We start from the raw sequence: 22,472 nt of genomic DNA on the forward strand, positions 1-22,472 counted from the left end.
TGAGGCTCTTATTGTGAAGCAGATACAGACATGACCTCACTTCCTGTCTCTTGCAGAGGGACTTCTTGTCCATGGAGCTGGTGGAGGGGCGTGTCCGTCTGACCTATGACCTCGGCTCAGGAGCTCTGATGCTGACCTCCACCAAGAAGTACAACACAGGAGTCTGGTACAAGATCACGCTGCAGAGGAACAAACGCAAAGGTGACCTGCTGCAGGCTCACAGTGATCAGTCGTTCCTATCAGTAAACAATCGTTCCCGTCAGTGATCAATATGTCTTACTGGTAAACAATCGTGAGTTAACAAAAAAAGTCAATGCAAAGACGCGTAGAGAAGTGACACGAAGGGGGCAGGGCCGGCGATGCGAAGGAATTCGCGTGAGCATGTCGCTGAGTCGCGAAAGCCTATCAGTGTTGAGATTGTCCGTACGTCACCGACGGCTTCAGAGCGATGTGTGGAGAGGGAGAGCTGAGAGCTGCTAAACTTGGGGGAGAGGAGCAGGAGCAGCGCTGCAACCTTTGGACAAATAAAAACCCGTAGTCGGACTGGATTCTGCTCTGACAGCTACGCCGTTTGCTCGCGGGAGGAGCTCAGAGTAAACTGCTTTTATTAAATTAGCTTTTTACTTTAGTTTTTGGGATTAAAACGTTGATTTATCTTCACTGGAGCTTCTCAGCAGCTTCCGTGCACATCCGGTTCTAGTGTTGTTAGCGTCGTTAGCTCTGTCGGACTACGACTTCATATTTATATAAAAACCGGACAAAGCTGGACGTTACTGGGAGAAAAGAGAGCGAGCAGGTTGAACTACCTGGTGAGCTCAGAAACGTTATGCCAGCTGTCGTTGTACTTTACTGTGACCAAGTTAGCGTAGCATAGCCCTGATCGATCCGAACTCCATTCAGAAAACAAACATTTTAGAAGCTGCTGTCCTGCTGACAGACCTGACAAAGCATCAGTTCACATGTTTAACAAATCTGCATCATGTTGTCGTTATTTCAGCATCAGTTTGATCCGTTTGTTGCTCTTTAATCACAGCAACATGTTCACTTTGGGTTCACACAGCTGGAGTAACGGCCAGTTGTGTTTATTCACTTTATCGCGTTAAAATCGCCTTCACGCGTTGTGTGTGGACACACCGAGTCTCCCTAGTTCTGCTGTAATCCTGCTGTAATCCTACCGTAGTCTTCAGTAGTCATATTGTAGTTCTACTGTACTCTACTATAATCTATTCTACTGTAGTTCAGTGTTGTACACCTGCTGTCAGGTGTCAGGAGACGGGGCTAAACTCACCGATGTCAGTTTTCTACCAGATGGTGTTACCTGCTGTTACTGCAGAGTATAGTTAGGGTTCGAGAGACAAAAAATCATCATCAGAGGGTTGCGCGTAGGCTCTGTGCGGACGTCCGCGTGCCTCCCGTTTTTTATGACCGACTACGCTACCAGGACACCAACTGATGTACTGCGCATGTGTGATACGAGTCCGCCAAGCTGAAGTAGTCCACGTCCGTGGTGTCTGTGCAGCTGTACGTGTCGAAGTATATTCGAGGCTTAAAGCTACTAACGACTACTGTTACTGCAGAGTTTGGTAGTATTAATATTACTAACATATATTAATAATACTACTGTTCTTGTTCCTGACGCTGCTGCTGTGTGTCCAGGTTACCTGTCCATCATGGCAGCCGACCAATCATCAGAGAAGGAGGTGTTGGAGGCGGAGTCTCCTGGGACGGCCTCTGACATGAACCGCTCCGACCTCGACCCCATCTACATCGGAGGATATCCTTCCTCCAGACCAATCAGGTGAGTCTGTGATGTCAGCAGGTGATGTCCACACCTGTCTGTCTGACTGTTTCCATCCGTCTGTCTGTTTCCACCCGTCTGTCTGTCTGTTTCCACCCGTCTGTCTGTTTCCACCCGTCTGTCTGTCTGTTTCCACCCGTCTGTCTGTTTCCACCCGTCTGTCTGTTTCCACCCATCTGTCTGTCTGTTTCCACCTGTCTGTCTGTTTCCACCCGTCTGTCTGTCTGTTTCCACCTGTCTGTCTGTTTCCACCCGTCTGTCTGTCTGTTTCCACCTGTCTGTCTGTTTCCACCCGTTCCACCTGTCTGTCTGTTTCCACCCGTCTGTCTGTCTGTTTCCACCCGTCTGTCTGTTTCCACCCGTCTGTCTGTTTCCACCTGTCTGTCTGTTTCCACCTGTCTGTCTGTTTCTACCCGTCTGTCTGTCTTTTTCCACCGGTCTGTCTGACTGTTTCTACCTGTCTGTCTGGTTGGTAGGCGACAGGTGGTCTCCAGGTCGTACGTGGGCTGTATAAAGAACGTGGAGATCGCTCGGTCCAACTTTGACCTGCTGAGAGACGCGTACGGAGTGAGGAAGGGCTGCGTCCTCGAGGTACAGTATCTAATAAATAATGGCATGATTTATTATTATTGCTCCAGCGTTTTCACATGCTGACCTTCCAGTACTATCCTCTGTCCCAGGCGGTGCGCAGTGTGTCGGTGTTGCCCGGAGGCTTCGTTCAGATCGCTCCTCGCTCGCTCGGTCAGGAGGCGGAGCTTCTCTTCTCCTTCTACTCCAACAACCAATCAGGAGTCCTGCTGGCTGCCTTCAGTAACGACCGAACACAGAGACATGTGAGACAGACGGACAGACGTCATGTCATGACACACCTGTACACCAGGTTTTATCACGTGACACATCATGTGACACACCTTGATTATTTGTGTGCAGCACTTCCTGTCAGTGCACCTGGTCTCAGGAGCGTTGGAGGCGGAGCTCGGTGAGGTGGGTGGCCCCAGTCGGAGGGTGATGGTGGTGAAACCTGATGGATCCTTCAGTGACGGAACAAGACACTCTGTGATCATCACTATCAACAGGAAGTAGGTGGAGAGAGACACCTGCCTCACCTGCCTCACCTGCCTCATCAGTATTGATTAAAGTGTCACCTGTCTGTCTCTCAGGTCTCTGTCCCTGCAGGTGGATGAGGAACACATGAAGTCCGTCTCTCTGTTTTCTGGAGGATTTTCCCGTCTGTCTCCAGCCTCTTTCTTCATTGGTGGGCTGCCATCAGGGGAGGAGACTCGTCTACCAATCAGATTACAGGATGTGTCCAGGTGGTTCAGAGGTTGCATCCAACACCTGGTGGTGGGCAGGGCGTAAGTCACACACTGGCACACACAGACACACACACACACACACACTCACACAATTTTCAGTCTTTCTGGTTGATTGACTCTCTTGATTGGTGGCTGCCACCAGGCTCATTGACCTATCAGGAGCCGTGAGGTACACAGGTGTGGAGCTCGACAGTTGCCTATTGGAGGAGAGAGTTGGGGGGGTGGTGCTTCCTGATGATCAGGGTTTAGAACCAACTCCTGACCCCGACCACCTGCCTTTAGCCCCGCCCACACACCTGAGCGCCTTCACACCTGGAGCGCTGACGGTATTCAATGTTTATTATTGATTTTTGATAATTGATTGTTGTTACTATGGTTACATGTGTGAATATTTGTATTATTGGTGTTATTGACTATTGGTCACTAATTACTGGTTATTGATGTGTGTGTGATGCAGTGCGTGTCGGAGGCGGAGCCAACCTTCCTGCAGTCAGCGGCTCAGTTTGGTTTGTCCAAACACAGTCACATGATCTTCATCATCAACCCCGCCACAGTCAGAAAGAGGTAGGTCTCCATGACAACAGGGCCGTGGTCAGAGTGGGGCGGGGCTATTGTAACAAGGGGCGGGTCTGGGCTCGGCCAGTCGTCTGACTGTGTTGTGTCTCTCCTCGTCTTCAGTGTGTCTCTCAGGTTGTCTGTTCGAAGCCGAGCTCTGGACGGGCTCATCCTCCTCCTCTCGGACTCCAAACAGATGGACTTCATCGTCCTCAGACTGACGGGGGGGAGACTGATGATGTCAGCTGACCTGGGGAAAGGCCCCGCCTCCATCGCCTCGTCTGTTGCAGTTAACGACGGAGAGTGGCACGCTGTGAGTAATGATGCTTCATAAACAGACACACATTAAACACCAGGCCGGCAAATAGAAGTGAACAGGGATTAACTGTGACATCAGGCTGTGACATCATGAGTCAGGCTGTGACATCATCAAGCAGTGAGGTTCACCTTTTTTCCCGCTGTTGCTGACACCTGGTTTGACCTCTCTCTCTCTCTCTCTCAGGTGAGCGCTGAGGTCAGCCGGCGGTCGATGTCGATGTCAGTCGACGGTTCAAATCCGGACTCTGTGCCGGTTAAAGGGACCCAGCTGGACGTGGACAACAGGCTGTACCTGGGAGGAGTGCCGCACACACACACCACTAGGAGGATTAACGTAGGCCACTTTAGATTCTCTGATGTTGTGTGACACCTGTACCAGTCTCACCTGAGCTGCACCTGAACCACTTGCTCTCCCCTCCCTCTCTCAGGTAAGCAGTAGTTTCCCAGGTTGCATTCGCTTGGTCAGTCTGAACGGAGCCACGCTGGATCTGTCCAAGCCGGCCTCGCAGCATGAGGTCACTTCCTGTTTCACCAAAGACCAGACCGGAAGTTACTTCAACGGCAGTGGATACGCCGCCCTCAGTGAGTCCAACATACAGAAAGGATCTCCTGCATGTACCTGAACCCACCTGCTCAGGTTTAAACTCTGTGTGTGTGTGTGTGTGTGTGTGTGTGTGTTCAGTGCGAGACGGTTATAAGGTCGGCTCTGACGTGTCAGTGTCTCTGGACTTACGAACAAGCCAATCAGAGGGAGTGCTTCTGGGAATCAGCAGCGCGAAGGTTGACGCTATCGGACTAGAGCTGATCAACGGACAGGTGAGCAGACAGTTACCTGAGTGTGTGATTTACAGTATATTCTGTGTGTATAAATATGTATATACAGTATCTCACAAAGTGAGTCCGCCCCTGTCATGATTGTAAATATCTGATTCTATCTTTTCATGTCTCAACACCAAAGAAATGACCCTTTGCTCCAGTGTAAAGTAGTGAGCGTACAGCTTGTATAACAGTGTAAAGTAGTGAGCGTACAGCTTGTATAACAGTGTAAAGTAGTGAGCGTGCAGCTTGTATAAAAGTGTAAAGTAGTGGGCGTGCAGCTTGTATAACAGTGTAAAGTAGTGAGCGTGCAGCTTGTATAACAGTGTAAAGTAGTGAGCGTGCAGCTTGTATAAAAGTGTAAAGTAGTGGGCGTGCAGCTTGTATAACAGTGTAAAGTAGTGGGCGTGCAGCTTGTATAAAAGTGTAAAGTAGTGAGCGTGCAGCTTGTATAACAGTGTAAAGTAGTGGGCGTGCAGCTTGTATAAAAGTGTAAAGTAGTGGGCGTGCAGCTTGTATAACAGTGTAAAGTAGTGAGCGTGCAGCTTGTATAACAGTGTAAAGTAGTGAGCGTGCAGCTTGTATAAAAGTGTAAAGTAGTGGGCGTGCAGCTTGTATAACAGTGTAAAGTAGTGAGCGTGCAGCTTGTATAACAGTGTAAAGTAGTGGGCGTGCAGCTTGTATAAAAGTGTAAAGTAGTGAGCGTGCAGCTTGTATAACAGTGTAAAGTAGTGAGCGTGCAGCTTGTATAAAAGTGTAAAGTAGTGAGCGTACAGCTTGTATAAAAGTGTAAAGTAGTGAGCGTACAGCTTGTATAAAAGTGTAAAGTAGTGAGCGTGCAGCTTGTATAACAGTGTAAAGTAGTGAGCGTGCAGCTTGTATGACAGTGTAAAGTAGTGAGCGTGCAGCTTGTATAAAAGTGTAAAGTAGTGAGCGTGCAGCTTGTATGACAGTGTAAAGTAGTGAGCGTGCAGCTTGTATAAAAGTGTAAAGCAGTGAGCGTGCAGCTTGTATGACAGTGTAAAGTAGTGAGCGTGCAGCTTGTATAAAAGTGTAAAGTAGTGAGCGTACAGCTTGTATAAAAGTGTAAAGCAGTGAGCGTGCAGCTTGTATAACAGTGTAAATCTGCTGTCCCCTCAAAATAACACAGCCATTAATGTCTAAACCGCTGGATACTAAAGTGAGGACACCCCTCAGTGAAAATCCAAAATCCAACATGATAACGACCCCAAACACACCTCCAAGACGACCACTGCCTCGCTGAAGAAGCTGAGGGTAAAGGTGACGGACTGGCCAACATGTCTCCAGACCTGAACCCTACTGAGCATCTGTGGGGCTCCTCAAACGGAAGGTGGAGGACCTCAAGGTCTCTAACATCCACCAGCTCCGTGATGTCGTCATGGAGGAGTGGAAGAGAACTCCAGAGGAAACCTGTGAAGCTCTGCTGAACTCCAGGCCCATGAGGGTTAAGGCAGCACTGGAGAATAATGGTGGCCCCACAGAATATTGACATTTTCTCTTAGGGGTGTCCTCACTTTAGTATCCAGCGGTTTAGACATTAATGGCTGTGTGATGTGCTATTTTGAGGGGACAGCAAATTTACACTGTTATACAAGCTGCACGCTCACTACTTTACACTGGAGCAAAGACTCATTTCTTCAGTGTTGAAACATGAAAAGATAGAATCAGATATTTACAGAAATGTGGGGGGTACTCAGTTTGTGAGGTACTGTGTGTACATGTATAAGTATATACTGATTATCAGTATAACAGCATACCTGTGTTGTCGCTCAGGTGGTGTTTAACGTGAATAACGGCGCGGGGCGAGTGTCGGTGCGTTCGATCGGTCAGATCTTATGTGATGGACGCTGGCACCACTTGCTGGCCAGAAAGACCAAACACACCCTGAGTCTGAGTGTAGACGGGCGGAGTTACACCACCCAGAACCCCCACCCACAATCCACCTCTGCGGAGACAAACAACCCTGTTTACCTGGGAGGCTATCCAGGTGGGCTCTGAATGTACAAGCACCATCGCCTGTCTGTCTCCGTCTCCACCTGTCTCTACCTGTCTCCACCTGTCTGTCTCTTTCACTACCTGTCTTCCTCTATACCAGTCTCCACCTGTCTGTCTCCCTCTCTCCACCTGTCTGTCTCCATCGCTACCTGTCTTCCTCTATACCTGTCTCCACCTGTCTGTCTCCGTTGCTACCTGTCTCCCTCTCTACCTGTCTCCCTCTCAACCTGTCTTCCTCTATACCTGTCTCAACCTGTCTGTCTCCCTCTCTCCATCTGTCTGTCTCCGTCGCTACCTGTCCACCTCCCTCTCAACCTGTCACCCTCTCAACCTGTCTTCCTCTATACCTGTCTCCACCTGTCTGTCTCCCTCTCTCCACCTGTCTGTCTCCCTCTCAACCTGTCTTCCTCTATACCTGTCTCCACCTGTCCACCTCCCTCTCCACCTGTCACCCTCTCTACCTGTCTCAACCTGTCTGTCTCCCTCTCTCCACCTGTCTGTCTCCGTCAATACCTGTCTCCCTCTCAACCTGTCTTCCTCTATACCTGTCTCCACCTGTCCACCTCCCTCTCCACCTGTCACCCTCTCTACCTGTCTCCACCTGTCTGTCTCCGTTGCTACCTGTTTTCCTCTATACCTGTCTCCACCTGTCCACCTCCCTCTCAACCTGTCACTCTCTCTACCTGTCTCCACCTGTCTGTCTCCCTCTCTCCACCTGTCTGTCTCCGTTGCTACCTGTCTTCCTCTATACCTGTCTCCACCTGTCCACCTCCCTCTCAACCTGTCACCCTCTCTACCTGTCTCCACCTGTCTGTCTCCGTCGCTACCTGTCTCCCTCTCAACCTGTCTTCCTCTATACCTGTCTCCACCTGTCCACCTCCCTCTCAACCTGTCTCCCTCTCTACCTGTCTCCACCTGTCTGTCTCCGTCGCTACCTGTCTTCCTCTCTACCTGTCTCCACCTGTCTGTCTCCCTCTCTCCACCTCTCTGTCTCCGTCGATACCTGTCTTCCTCTATACCTGTCTCCACCTGTCTGTCTCCGTTGCTACCTGTCTCCCTCTCAACCTGTCTTCCTCTATACCTGTCTCCACCTGTCTGTCTCCCTCTCCACCTGTCACCCTCTCTACCTGTCTCCACCTGTCTGTCTCCGTTACTACCTGTCTTCCTCTATACCTGTCTCCACCTGTCTGTCTCCCTCTCAACCTGTCTCCCTCTCTACCTGTCTCCCTCTCTACCTGTCTCCACCTGTCTGTCTCCGTTGCTACCTGTCTTCCTCTATACCTGTCTCCACCTGTCTGTCTCCCTCTCTACCTGTCTGTCTCCCTCTCTCCACCTGTCTGTCTCCGTTGCTACCTGTCTTCCTCTATATCTGTCTCCACCTGTCTGTCTCCCTCTCTCCACCTTTCTGTCTCCGTCGCTACCTGTCACCCTCTCTACCTGTCTCCACCTGTCTGTCTCCGTCGCTACCTGTCTCCCTCTCAACCTGTCTCCACCTGTCTGTCTCCGTCGCTACCTGTCTTCCTCTCTACCTGTCTCCACCTGTCTGTCTCCCTCTCTCCACCTCTCTGTCTCCGTCGATACCTGTCTTCCTCTATACCTGTCTTCACCTGTCTGTCTCCGTTGCTACCTGTCTCCCTCTCAACCTGTCTTCCTCTATACCTGTCTCCACCTGTCTGTCTCCCTCTCCACCTGTCACCCTCTCTACCTGTCTCCACCTGTCACCCTCTCTACCTGTCTCCACCTGTCTGTCTCCGTTACTACCTGTCTTCCTCTATACCTGTCTCCACCTGTCTGTCTCCCTCTCAACCTGTCTTCCTCTCTACCTGTCTCCACCTGTCTGTCTCCGTTGCTACCTGTCTTCCTCTATACCTGTCTCCACCTGTCTGTCTCCCTCTCAACCTGTCTTCCTCTATACCTGTCTCCACCTGTCCACCTCCCTCTCAACCTGTCACCCTCTCTACCTGTCTCCACCTGTCTGTCTCCCTCTCAACCTGTCTCCCTCTCTACCTGTCTCCACCTGTCTGTCTCCGTTGCTACCTGTCTTCCTCTATACCTGTCTCCACCTGTCTGTCTCCCTCTCAACCTGTCACCCTCTCTACCTGTCTCCACCTGTCCGTCTCCGTCGCTACCTGTCTTCCTCTCTACCTGTCTCCACCTGTCTGTCTCCCTCTCAACCTGTCTCCCTCTCTACCTGTCTCCACCTGTCTGTCTCCCTCTCTCCACCTGTCTGTCTCCGTTGCTACCTGTCTTCCTCTATACCTGTCTCCACCTGTCTGTCTCCCTCTCTCCACCTGTCTGTCTCCGTCGCTACCTGTCTCCCTCTCAACCTGTCTTCCTCTATACCTGTCTCCACCTGTCCACCTCCCTCTCAACCTGTCACCCTCTCTACCTGTCTCCACCTGTCTGTCTCCCTCTCAACCTGTCTCCCTCTCTACCTGTCTCCACCTGTCTGTCTCCCTCTCTCCACCTGTCTGTCTCCGTTGCTACCTGTCTTCCTCTCTACCTGTCTCCACCTGTCTGTCTCCGTCGCTACCTGTCTTCCTCTCTACCTGTCTCCACCTGTCTGTCTCCCTCTCTCCACCTGTCTGTCTCCGTTGCTACCTGTCTTCCTCTATACCTGTCTCCACCTGTCTGTCTCCCTCTCAACCTGTCACCCTCTATACCTGTCTCCACCTGTCTGTCTCCCTCTCAACCTGTCTTCCTCTATACCTGTCTCCACCTGTCCACCTCCCTCTCAACCTGTCTCACTCTCTACCTGTCTCCACCTGTCTGTCTCCGTTGCTACCTGTCTTCCTCTATACCTGTCTCCACCTGTCTGTCTCCCTCTCAACCTGTCACCCTCTCTACCTGTCTCCACCTGTCTGTCTCCCTCTCAACCTGTCTCCCTCTATACCTGTCTTCCTCTATACCTGTCTCCACCTGTCTGTCTCCCTCTCAACCTGTCACCCTCTCTACCTGTCTCCACCTGTCTGTCTCCCTCTCTCCACCTGTCTGTCTCCGTTGCTACCAGTCTTCCTCTATACCTGTCTCCACCTGTCTGTCTCCTTCTCAACCTGTCTCCCTCTCTACCTGTCTCCACCTGTCTGTCTCCATTGCTACCTGTCTTCCTCTATACCTGTCTCCACCTGTCTGTCTCCCTCTCAACCTGTCTCCCTCTCTACCTGTCTCCACCTGTCTGTCTCCGTTGCTACCTGTCTTCCTCTATACCTGTCTCCACCTGTCTGTCTCCCTCTCAACCTGTCACCCTCTCTACCTGTCTCCACCTGTCTGTCTCCGTCGCTACCTGTCTTCCACTCTACCTGTCTCCACCTGTCTGTCTCCCTCTCAACCTGTCTCCCTCTATACCTGTCTCCACCTGTCTGTCTCCCTCTCTCCACCTGTCTGTCTCCGTTGCTACCTGTCTTCCTCTATACCTGTCTCCACCTGTCTGTCTCCCTCTCTCCACCTGTCTGTCTCCGTCGCTACCTGTCTCCCTCTCAACCTGTCTTCCTCTATACCTGTCTCCACCTGTCTGTCTCCCTCTCTCCACCTGTCTGTCTCCGTCGCTACCTGTCTCCCTCTATACCTGTCTCCACCTGTCCACCTCCCTCTCAACCGGTCACCCTCTCTACCTGTCTCCACCTGTCTGTCTCCCTCTCTCCACCTGTCTGTCTCCGTTGCTACCTGTCTTCCTCTCTACCTGTCTCCACCTGTCCACCTCCCTCTCAACCTGTCACCCTCTCAACCTGTCTCCACCTGTCTGTCTCCGTTGCTACCTGTCTCCCTCTCAACCTGTCTTCCTCTATACCTGTCTCCACCTGTCTGTCTCCCTCTCTACCTGTCTCCCTCTCTACCTGTCTCCACCTGTCCGCCTCCCGCTCAACCTGTCTCCCTCTCTGTTACAGTCGGTGTGAAGCAGAACTGCCTGTCCACCAGCTCCAGGTTCTCAGGCTGTTTGAAGAACCTGCAGCTTGTCAAGTCTCACCTGAGTGACGCGCTGGACCTGAGCTCCGCCCACTTCCTGTTGGGCGTCACTCCTAACTCATGTCCTGTTGCCTAGCAATGCCCAGGCTGTCTCTGATTGGTCCACAGACCAACAGTTCAATGTGAAAGCTGTTTCTTTTTATTTCCTGTTGTTCGCCTGAAACATGAATCATTAAAGATGACTTGAAAACTCGTTCACTCAGTCGCCTGATCCTTTTACACATCAGCAGCTCGTCTACCTGTCTGTCTGTCTGTCTGTCTGTCTTTTTTGCTTTGTAGTGTTCTTTATTGTGATACTTTTACTTCCTGTCTTGTCCTTGTTGTTGCTTCTCCGATGGTGGACACCTGCTGTTCGGAGCTCGCTCATTGTTTGCTTCCACCACCATTAATGGACGTATCTCCGGTGTTCCACCTGTCTTACCAGAGTTTCCTCGTGCTGTGTGGAGGTGTGTTCCTGTTATCCTCTCTGTTGTGGAGAACCTTGCTTGGTTTATCGGTCTTTATTGGTAAATCTCTGTGTTCAACAGGCTGGCTGAATGTAACAACGGGTTAATCTGGACGTTACCCCTGCCATCACAAAGTTTCTCCTGGATGAGCCAGGTACCTGCTTCATAGTCCAGGCCTCGACTCTGTGGTTGGGTAATGCTGGGTCTGGACTGAACCGTCTGGTGTGTGCGTTCTTAAGGATGAAAATATTGAACATCGGTTCTGTCTGTGGTTCAGCTGATCATGATGTTGAGATGAAGTAAAAAAAAAACAAACACAAAGAAAGGAACCTGTGAACTTTGTACTACAGCCGGTAGCATCCTGTGTGTGAGCGCGTCACATACTGACTAAATATAAAACACGTCCACAGACGGACTCTGAATCACCACAGAGAAAAGAAGTCAGGTCCTTCATTCATTTTATTTAGTGGGTAAAAGACATGTTCAATTCCTCAAACAAATAATATAGTCTGTAACGTGACACGGGGGAAAGGTCAGTCTGTAACGTGACACTGGGGGAAAGGTCAGTCTGTAACGTGACACGGGGGAAAGGTCAGTCTGTAACGTGACACTGGGAAAGGTCAGTCTGTAACGTGACACTGGGAAAGGTCAGTCTGTAACGTGACACGGGGGAAAGGTCAGTCTGTAACGTGACACTGGGGAGAGGTCAGTCTGTAACGTGACACTGGGAAAGGTCAGTCTGTAACGTGACACGGGGGGAGGGGTCAGTCTGTAACGTGACACTGGGAAAGGTCAGTCTGTAACGTGACACGGGGGAAAGGTCAGTCTGTAACGTGACACTGGGGAGAGGTCAGTCTGTAACGTGACACTGGGGGAAAGGTCAGTCTGTAACGTGACACTGGGGAGAGGTCAGTCTGTAACGTGACACTGGGAAAGGTCAGTCTGTAACGTGACACGGGGGAAAGGTCAGTCTGTAACGTGACACGGGGGGAGGGGTCAGTCTGTAACGTGACACGGGGGAAAGGTCAGTCTGTAACGTGACACGGGGGAGAGGTCAGTCTGTAACGTGACACTGGGAAAGGTCAGTCTGTAACGTGACACGGGGGAAAGGTCAGTCTGTAACGTGACACGGGGGGAGGGGTCAGTCTGTAACGTGACACTGGGGGAAAGGTCAGTCTGTAACGTGACACGGGGGGAGGGGTCAGTCTGTAACGTGACACTGGGGGAAAGGTCAGTCTGTAACGTGACACGGGGGGAGGGGTCAGTCTGTAACGTGACACTGGGAAAGGTCAGTCTGTAACGTGACACTGGGGGAAAGGTCAGTCTGTAACGTGACACTGGGGAGAGGTCAGTCTGTAACGTGACACGGGGGGAGGGGTCAGTCTGTAACGTGACACTGGGAAAGGTCAGTCTGTAACGTGACACTGGGGGAAAGGTCAGTCTGTAACGTGACACTGGGGAAAGGTCAGTCTGTAACGTGACACTGGGGGAAAGGTCAGTCTGTAACGTGACACGGGGGGAGGGGTCAGTCTGTAACGTGACACTGGGAAAGGTCAGTCTGTAACGTGACACTGGGGGAAAGGTCAGTCTGTAACGTGACACGGGGGGAGGGGTCAGTCTGTAACGTGACACTGGGAAAGGTCAGTCTGTAACGTGACACGGGGGGAGGGGTCAGTCTGTAACGTGACACTGGGGGAAAGGTCAGTCTGTAACGTGACACGGGGGAGAGGTCAGTCTGTAACGTGACACGGGGGGAGAGGTCAGTCTGTAACGTGACACGGGGGGAGGGGTCAGTCTGTAACGTGACACTGGGGGAAAGGTCAGTCTGTAACGTGACACGGGGGGAGGGGTCAGTCTGTAACGTGACACTGGGGGAAAGGTCAGTCTGTAACGTGACACTGGGGGAAAGGTCAGTCTGTAACGTGACACGGGGGGAGGGGTCAGTCTGTAACGTGACACGGGGGGAGAGGTCAGTCTGTAACGTGACACGGGGGGAGAGGTCAGTCTTTAATGTGACATGGGGGAAAGGTCAGTCTGTAACGTGACACGGGGGGAGAGGTCAGTCTGTAACGTGACACTGGGGGAAAGGTCAGTCTGTAATGTGACACTGGGGGAAAGGTCAGTCTGTAACGTGACACGGGGGAGAGGTCAGTCTGTAACGTGACACGGGGGGAGAGGTCAGTCTGTAACGTGACACGGGGGGAAAGGTCAGTCTGTAACGTGACACGGGGGGAAAGGTCAGTCTGTAATGTGACACCAGGGGGAGTGGTCAATCTGTAGCATTCACAGGGGGAGGGGTTAGTCTGTAACATTCACTGGGGGAGTGGTGAATCTGTAACAAACACAGGGGGAGGGGTCAGTCTGTAACGTGACACTGGGGGAAAGGTCAGTCTGTAACGTGACACTGGGGGAAAGGTCAGTCTGTAACGTGACACCAGGGGGAGTGGTCAATCTGTAGCATTCACAGGGGGAGGCGTCAGTCTGTAATGTGACACCAGGGGGAGTGGTCAATCTGTAGCATTCACAGGGGGAGGCGTCAGTCTGTAATGTGACACCAGGGGGAGTGGTCAATCTGTAACAAACACAGGGGGAGGGGTCAGTCTGTAGCATTCACAGGGGGAGGCGTCAGTCTGTAACGTGACACCAGGGGGAGTGGTCAATCTGTAACAAACACAGGGGGAGGGGTCAGTCTGTAACGTGACACTGGGGAGGGGTCAGTCTGTAACGTGACACTGGGGGAGGGGTCAGTCTGTAATGTGACACTGGGGGAAAGGTCAGTCTGTAATGTGACACCAGGGGGAGTGGTCAATCTGTAACAAACACAGGGGGAGGGGTCAGTCTGTAGCATTCACAGGGGGAGGCGTCAGTCTGTAACGTGACACCAGGGGGAGTGGTCAATCTGTAACAAACACAGGGGGAGGGGTCAGTCTGTAACGTGACACTGGGGAGGGGTCAGTCTGTAACGTGACACTGGGGGAGGGGTCAGTCTGTAATGTGACACTGGGGGAGGGGTCAGTCTGTAATGTGACACTGGGGGAAAGGTCAGTCTGTAATGTGACACCAGGGGGAGTGGTCAATCTGTAGCATTCACAGGGGGAGGCGTCAGTCTGTAACGTGACACCAGGGGGAATGGTCAATCAGTAACAAACACAGGGGGAGGGGTCAGTCTGTAACGTGACACTGGGGGAGGGGTCAGTCTGTAACGTGACACTGGGGGAGGGGTCAGTCTGTAATGTGACACTGGGGGAAAGGTCAGTCTGTAATGTGACACCAGGGGGAATGGTCAATCAGTAACAAACACAGGGGGAGGGGTCAGTCTGTAACGTGACACCAGGGGGAATGGTCAATCAGTAACAAACACAGGGGGAGGGGTCAGTCTGTAACGTGACACTGGGGGAGGGGTCAGTCTGTAACGTGACACCAGAGGGAGGGGTCAGTCTGTTTGGGATTACAGACAAACAAATAAATAAATAAATAGACAAAAAACAATAAATACACAGACAGGTGAGTAAAATAATTCATAATAAGGGTTTCCATGGCGAGATGAGAGAATGGCACATTACTATTGCATTATGGGTAAATACAGAGCTGAGTTTTAAGCTGTGTCTCAGTTCACATCCTTTCCTTAGTACACTAACATGTAGTACACACTGTGTACTTATTTGCGTGGTACGTGAGTTTCAAGGGTAGCGTCATCTCAAATCAAATACGGCCGTTGTGAGCTAACAGGAAGTGACGTAGCAACATTTGACCGCTTCTTCTTCGTCTTCTTCAGTATTGGCGAACTGTAACTGGGCGGACTATTATCATTAACAACTGATCGTGATTGTCACCCGCCAAAACATCTGCTGCTTGTTTGTTCACCATTACAGTGCACTCCACTTTACTGTCAGTGTGAGTATGAAGGCGTGAACTGAGACACAGCATTAGCTTCTATACAGTGAGTGGTTACAGTGTTAGCATCATGCTATTTTACATTTCACAGGAGAAACAGTTTGCACCGGAATGTCAGAACCAAAGATCCTCACCAGGTGGGACAGGTAAAGTCACAGGTGACCTCATTAGGTGAGACTTCACCAGGTGAGCCCACACCAGGTGAAACAGGTAAAGCCACCAGGTGAGACAGGTAAAGTCACAGGTGATCTCACCAGGTGAGACAGGTAAAGCCACCAGGTGAGACAGGTAAAGTCACAGGTGACCTCATTAGGTGAGACTTCACCAGGTGAGCCCACACCAGGTGAAACAGGTAAAGCCACCAGGTGAGACAGGTAAAGTCACAGGTGACCTCATTAGGTGAGACTTCACCAGGTGAGCTCACACCAGGTGAAACAGGTAAAGCCACCAGGTGAGACAGGTAAAGTCACAGGTGATCTCACCAGGTGAGACAGGTAAAGCCACCAGGTGAGACAGGTAAAGTTACAGGTGACCTCATTAGGTGAGACCACACCAGATAAAACAGGTAAAGCCACCAGGTGACCTCATCAGGTGAGACCTTACTAGGTGAGAGAGAGGTAAAGTCACAGGTGACCTCACCAGGTGACATAGGTAAAGCCACCAGGTGAGATAGGTAAAGTCACAGGTGACCTCATCAGTTGAAACAGGTAAAGTCACAGGTGACCTCACCAGGTGAGACAGGTAAAGCCACCAGGTGAAACAGCTAAAGTCACAGGTGACCTCACCAGGTGAGACAGGTAAAGCCACCAGGTGAAACAGCTAAAGTCACAGGTGACCTCACCAGGTGAAACAGGTAAAGTCACAGGTGACCTCACCAGGTGAGACAGGTAAAGTCACAGGTGACCTCATCAGGTGAGACAGGTAAAGTCACAGGTGACCTCACCAGGTGAGACAGGTAAAGTCACAGGTGACCTCATCAGATGAGACCTCACCAGGTGAGACAGGTAAAGTCACAGGTGACCTCATCAGGTGAGACAGGTAAAGTCACAGGTGACCTCACCAGGTGAGACCTCACCAGGTGAGACAGGTAAAGTCACAGGTGACCTCATCAGGTGAGACAGGTAAAGTCACAGGTGACCTCATCAGGTGAGACCTCACCAGGTGAGACAGGTAAAGTCACAGGTGACCTCATCAGGTGAGACAGGTAAAGTCACAGGTGACCTCACCAGGTGAGACAGGTAAAGTCACAGGTGACCTCATCAGGTGAGACAGGTAAAGTCACAGGTGACCTCATCAGGTGAGACCTCACCAGGTGAGACAGGTAAAGTCACAGGTGACCTCCTCAGGTGAGACCACACCAGGTGAGACAGGTAAAGTCACAGGTGACCTCATCAGGTGAGACCTCACCAGGTGAGACGGGTAAAGTCACAGGTGACCTCATCAGGTGAGACAGGTAAAGTCACAGGTGACCTCACCAGGTGAGACCTCACCAGGTGAGACAGGTAAAGTCACAGGTGACCTTCTCAGGTGAGACCACACCAGGTGAGACAGGTAAAGTCACAGGTGACCTCCTCAGGTGAGACCACACCAGGTGAGACAGGTAAAGTCACAGGTGACTTCACCAGGTGAGACCTCACCAGGTGAGACGGGTAAAGTCACAGGTGACCTCCTCAGGTGAGACAGGTAAAGTCACAGGTGACCTCATCAGGTGAGACCTCACCAGGTGAGACAGGTAAAGTCACAGGTGACCTCCTCAGGTGAGACCTCACCAGGTAAGACAGGTAAAGTCACAGGTGACCTCATCAGGTGAGACCTCACCAGGTGAGATAGGTAAAGTCACAGGTGACCTCATCAGGTGAGACAGGTAAAGTCACAGGTGACCTCACCAGGTGAGACAGGTAAAGTCACAGGTGACCTCATCAGATGAGACCTCACCAGGTGAGACAGGTAAAGTCACAGGTGACCTCATCAGGTGAGACAGGTAAAGTCACAGGTGACCTCACCAGGTGAGACAGGTAAAGTCACAGGTGACCTCACCAGGTGAGACAGATAAAGTCACAGGTTATCATTACAGATGCAAACTGTTTGCTGAATGTTTCATAAAGCTGCTGTCTCCCGTCACAATCAGGAGCAAATACACCTGAGTCAACCAACCAAACAGACGTGTGCTTTAACCTGTCGGGTGTCAGGTGCATGTGAGGGCGGGGCTTGTTGAAGTAGGGGGTAAATACAGCAGTAGGTCAAGTTTTGGTGTTAATCTGCTCTGGTAGCTATGGGAACATGTTGATGGCTTCACAGCAGCACCCCGTCTGTTTCTCACCTGTCTACTTCTGACCTGTCTACTTCTGACCTGTCTGCCTCTCACCTGTCTGCCTCTCACCTATCTACTTCTCACCTGTCTGCCTCTCACCTGTCTGCCTCTCACCTGTCTACTTCTCACCTGTCTACTTCTGACCTGTCTGCCTCTCACATGTCTGCCTCTCACCTGTCTGCCTCTCACCTATCTACTTCTCACCTGTCTGCCTCTCACCTGTCTGTATCCCACCTGTCTGCCTCTCACCTGTCTGTATCCCACCTGTCTGCCTCTCACCTATCTACTTCTCACCTGTCTGCCTCTCACCTGTCTGTATCCCACCTGTCTGCCTCTCACCTATCTACTTCTCACCTGTCTGCCTCTCACCTGTCTGTATCCCACCTGTCTGCCTCTCACCTATCTACTTCTCACCTGTCTGCCTCTCACCTGTCTGTATCCCACCTGTCTGCCTCTCACCTATCTACTTCTCACCTGTCTGCCTCTCACCTGTCTGTATCCCACCTGTCTGCCTCTCACCTATCTACTTCTCACCTGTCTGCCTCTCACCTGTCTGTATCCCACCTGTCTGCCTCTCACCTATCTACTTCTCACCTGTCTGCCTCTCACCTGTCTGTATCCCACCTGTCTGCCTCTCACCTATCTACTTCTCACCTGTCTGCCTCTCACCTGTCTGTATCCCACCTGTCTGCCTCTCACCTGTCTACTTCTCACCTGTCTGCCTCTCACATGTCTTGGTTGTACAAATTATTCCTTTACTTACAGAACAGTCTGAAATGCCAACATGAATTATGTTGTGGAACTAATGCTAAATGCTAAGCTAACTCATCTACACCCCCACCCCCCCACCCCCAGACAGGTGCTGCTGTGTGTGTGTGTGTGTGTGTGTGTGTGTGTGTGTGTGTGTGTGTGTGTGTGTGTGTGTGTGTATACAGGTGTACATGCATGTGTGTAAAGTCCACTGGGTGTTGCTGGAAACAGTGACATTGTTGGCTCTGGACTACACCTCCCATGATCCAGCACAGTCTTCTACATTCAGTCCTGAAACAGAGACAGAACAGTCATCATGAGAAAAAGGCGCCATCCTCTGGTGGTGACGCCGCCCTCTGGTGGTGATGCTGCCAACCTCCAAAAAAGTAAACCAACTATTTCAAATAACTTTTGATTCTGATTTTTTCCTCATAATTATCATCGAGTCCAGTGATTCCTGTAAATACTTTATTTTGTTCTAAAGATCTCACCGCAAAGAAGGGTTATAAGAGCTGAAACTAAATATTTAAATACATCAATAATCATATCATGAAGTTGTTATATTAATACATTTATAATTACATAATAAATGCTTAAATAATTGAATAAATAATTATGTTATTTAATGCTTAAATGTCACCATAAATAATCACAAATTAAAGGAGCCAAATATATAAATTTGATTATGTTTTTATTCATTTGTTAATATATTTGTATATTTTATTAATTTGTCTATTCATTAATGTATTAATTCATATATTTATTTATTTATAGTGTAACTGCAAATAAATACATGTTGAATTATTGTAAGTAAATTTAATTAAATAGTTGAACAATGAATCTATATTTATTAAGCATGAAATTGTATAATTATGTATTTATTATTAATTTATTTATTAATTAGATAAGAAAATTATTAATGTATTTATTAATTCAGTTTTGCCATTTAAACCCTCCATACTGCTATTTTTTGGGGTCAGAATTAATGTGACCACCAGGGGGAGCTACCTGTTAGTTGAGGTAGAGGCTATATTGAGCTAGCCAGGAAAACTGCATGCTCAACCTAATTAGCATAACATAGCACAGCAAGCTTCAAAACATGGTGCAGAGTGTTAGCATAGCGTAGCATGTTAATGTCACTACTGTCCTCTCAAAAGTTTCTGGATTCCTGAACGTTGTTCCTTATTATTATTATTGTTATTATAACAATAATAATGATGAATGTAAAGCATTGGTGGACACAGGTGTTTATGTCACACTTGAGAGGACAGTGAATAATGTTAACATAGCATGTTAGCATAGCATTAATGGCCAACAGTTAATGCTAGGGTATAAATAGATATAAACAGCTATTTTTCCTACACAGACCTAGAAGACACATGTTGTTTGTCGGCCATATTAAAACGATGATTATTCATCGCCGATCAGCTGAGTGATCAGGAAGGCTGTTTATTTCCTCCTGACATCATTTTTGGTCAATCGTGTCAATTTGTCACCAGCCAATCAGCACAGATCCTCCCTGTCCTCTGTAGTTACTCCCAAACATTTGATCCAATCAGAAGGTTTCTCTCTCTTACTGTGTTCTCCTGACCAATCAGAACCTCTGAGCTAAACTGCCAGAGGAAACATGTTGCTCACTATTTACTATTAACTATTTATGTTAGGCTTTTTGCTTTCCTCACGGCCAGTGAGGCCCTAAAGGGACCTGATTAACAGGTCCTTCAGAGTGGACGAGAGGTGACTGTGCCATCATGAGACAAGCTCAGTTCTGATGACACGAACCTTCAGTGAGCTGTGTGTTCATGTGAAAACTTTCTGTTCTGACCATGGTCTTGAGAAGGGGGTTTGCCGTGATTTTCCTCTCGCCTCCGTGCTTCCCCTGGTGTTTCATCTCGCAACACTATGAACTGTGGGTAATTCCCTCAAGCAAAGTCTGCAGAAATGCGGACTTATGGAAAGTGTGCATAAAGGGCTCAAAGATTCTGCAGAGAGCCCTCGGGCACTTTGACAGTGGGACAGGCCTAAACCCTGACGGACTCAGCCGGAACGCCTTAAAGTCTGAGTGTGGCCACTGAGGTTGGGCCTTTTGTCTCTCTTAGCTGAACTTCCTGTTCCTGAAGACAAACACTTGCAAACACGCGTTTCATTATGCTACGTGTCTCCTTGCGTCTTCAAGCTCTTGGATCCACAGCGTCAGACTTTAAGGACCATCAGTTACTTATGACGAGCTGCTGGTTCACCTGCCAGATTGATTGGTACCACTGTCCACATAAGAACCTTACAGTATCTGTCATCGGTAGGTTGATAGACCGATAGATATAAAGTGTTAGGTTTGTCACACAAAAGGAGACGGCGCTCATCTATCTGTGTTCTGTTATCACATTTATGCATCACATCATTTGATAAAAGACTTTGGCGTGGGATACGCCCGTGTTTCCTCGCTCTAAGCTCCTCCAGAAGCCTCCTCGTCTCCTCGACGTGCATTTTAAGTATTGGGAGATCCTCCGTGATGGTCGGATGGGCAAGCGATTTCCGCATCACGGGAGGAGAGAGGATGCGAGGAAGTTAGCGTGATGAAAAGCACCAACAATGATATGAATGCTACCATGCACCAGTCAGTCAATCAGCATCCAGCCTGAGACTCCACCTGAGGGATGGGGCCTGACCCTCCCTGTTACCTGTGATGTCACTAATCAATCACATGATCAGGAGAGACCTCTGTTTCTTTATGGACGACGACTCGCGTGACGGACAGCTCAGGATGCTGTCGCCGCGCCTCGCTGAGCGCCGCCGCCAGAGCCTTCAAGAGATATACAAGGGTGAGAAACCTGGTCCAGGTACAGGTCCACGTCCTGTTCAGGATTAACCCTCGAGCTCCAGGTCTGTCCAGTTCCGTCCTGGGTTAATCCCATTTGTGTGCTGTCACTTTTACAAAGTTAATATGAAGTGTTTTTGTGACGTGTCAGACAGGTACCTGGTCATGGTCGATTTCTGTGTCTCCAGAAATCACGATCCTCTTCTCGATTCTGGTTTCTGAAATCCCTCCTTTCACTGTCTAAAGAGAAAGTCAGATTAAACACCTTTATTGGTTCTTCTGTCTGATTGTTTCCTTGGTTCTACGTCTTGTTCTACACTTCTAACATTCTCATGTTTCTAAGAAGAGATGGACTCAAACACGTCTGAATGGCGTCATGGTGTTACCTTGGTGATGTGTGTGGTGGTGGTGGTGTTGGAGGTCTCTGCAGTGAAGGTCTGGGAGCTCAGCAGCAAACCTGCAGGAGGATCAGAGTCTACCCGCGTCTGAAACACAGACATTACCTTCTGTCATTACCTTCTGTTACCTTCAGTGCTCATCAAAGTAATTATGAGGTCAGTTATTGGTTTGGTATCGATGTCCTCACCCCTGGAGCTTCATATGTGAGTGTCTTTCTCATCATTGGGACCTCCTGACAGACACAGAGAGACAACTTACAGTCACATAAACTCAAAACAACTTTAAAATCAACTTCCAGATTAGGTTCTGACGTTCTGAAGTTTAATCCAGTCTGTTTCTCCGTTCTTAAAGCTTTGGTACTCTGCAGGTCCGTTGCACTGCTTTCATGTCACCTCTTTAATATGAAGATCAGGATCCTCAACACATTCTCAAGACAAGCTGTTTGACTGGGACAACTGGGATGGGTTTCACTGGGGCAGGATTCACTGGGGCAGGATTCACTGGGGTAGGAATTACGAGTACACGTTATAGCGAAGTTGGTTTCACTGGGGCAGGTGTCACTGGGTAGGAGTCATTGGAGTGGCTTCCACGAGGGCAGGTTTTACTGGAGTGGGATTCACTGGGGATGGGAGTATCTGGGGCAGGTGTCACTGGGTAGGAGTCATTGGAGTGGCTTCCACAAGGGCAGGTTTTACTGGAGTGGGATTCACTGGGGGTGGGAGTATCTGGGGCAGGTGTCACTGGGTAGGAGTCATTGGAGTGGCTTCCACGAGGGCAGGTTTTACTGGAGTGGGATTCACTGGGGGTGGGAGTATCTGGGGCAGGTGTCACTGGGTAGGAGTCATTGGAGTGGCTTCCACAAGGGCAGGTTTTACTGGAGTGGGATTCACTGGGGGTGGGAGTATCTGGGGCAGGTGTCACTGGGTAGGAGTCATTGGAGTGGCTTCCACGAGGGCAGGTTTTACTGGAGTGGGATTCACTGGGGGTGGGAGTATCTGGGGCAGGATTAACTGGGGGTGGGAGTCATTGGAGTGGCTTTCACGAGAGCAGGTTTTACCGGAGTTGGTTTCGCTGG

At 49.9% G+C, this 22,472-nt stretch overlaps 2 protein-coding genes and 1 long non-coding RNA gene across 8 annotated transcripts in view; 1 reads left to right on the forward strand and 2 right to left on the reverse strand.

Annotated features, from left to right (window-relative positions):
- The window catches only part of LOC119888490 (laminin subunit alpha-1-like), a 69,684-nt gene extending 58,704 nt beyond the window's left edge, over positions 1–10,980 (forward strand). Inside the window, 14 exon segments of the mRNA XM_038699102.1 lie at positions 57–201; positions 1,657–1,798; positions 2,275–2,389; positions 2,479–2,631; positions 2,729–2,877; positions 2,959–3,153; positions 3,257–3,440; positions 3,572–3,678; positions 3,793–3,982; positions 4,172–4,321; positions 4,416–4,569; positions 4,670–4,803; positions 6,598–6,811; positions 10,704–10,980. Of these exon segments, the coding sequence (XP_038555030.1) occupies positions 57–201; positions 1,657–1,798; positions 2,275–2,389; positions 2,479–2,631; positions 2,729–2,877; positions 2,959–3,153; positions 3,257–3,440; positions 3,572–3,678; positions 3,793–3,982; positions 4,172–4,321; positions 4,416–4,569; positions 4,670–4,803; positions 6,598–6,811; positions 10,704–10,858 (2,187 nt within the window). The 3' untranslated portion in view covers positions 10,859–10,980.
- A 689-nt stretch (positions 10,981–11,669) lies between these two features.
- On the reverse strand, positions 11,670–18,287 carry LOC119897729. Its single transcript, XR_005443428.1, has 2 exons — positions 18,103–18,287; positions 11,670–17,442 (listed from the first exon to the last, which is right to left on the reverse strand). It is a non-coding gene; the product is annotated as an uncharacterized LOC119897729 (long non-coding RNA).
- Positions 18,288–18,297: 10 nt separating this feature from the next.
- LOC119897384 (band 4.1-like protein 3) overlaps positions 18,298–22,472 on the reverse strand; it is a 28,768-nt gene continuing 24,593 nt past the window's right edge. For 5 of the 6 annotated variants that reach the window (XM_038711070.1, XM_038711097.1, XM_038711062.1 and 2 more), the window contains 5 exons: positions 21,585–21,629; positions 21,385–21,483; positions 21,158–21,238; positions 20,862–20,983; positions 18,298–18,474 (listed from right to left, as the gene is read on the reverse strand). In XM_038711070.1, coding sequence (XP_038566998.1) covers positions 20,873–20,983; positions 21,158–21,238; positions 21,385–21,483; positions 21,585–21,629 — 336 coding nt within the window. In that variant the 3' untranslated portion in view covers positions 18,298–18,474; positions 20,862–20,872. The remainder of the gene's footprint in view (positions 18,475–20,861; positions 20,984–21,157; positions 21,239–21,384; positions 21,484–21,584; positions 21,630–22,472) is intronic. The other variant, XM_038711088.1, reaches the window with a different exon arrangement.

Source organism: Micropterus salmoides, unplaced genomic scaffold (genome assembly GCF_014851395.1).
Source record: "Micropterus salmoides isolate LMB-PRFRI ecotype aquatic unplaced genomic scaffold, ASM1485139v1 Ms_hic_scaffold_1, whole genome shotgun sequence".
Taxonomy (NCBI): domain Eukaryota; kingdom Metazoa; phylum Chordata; class Actinopteri; order Centrarchiformes; family Centrarchidae; genus Micropterus; species Micropterus salmoides.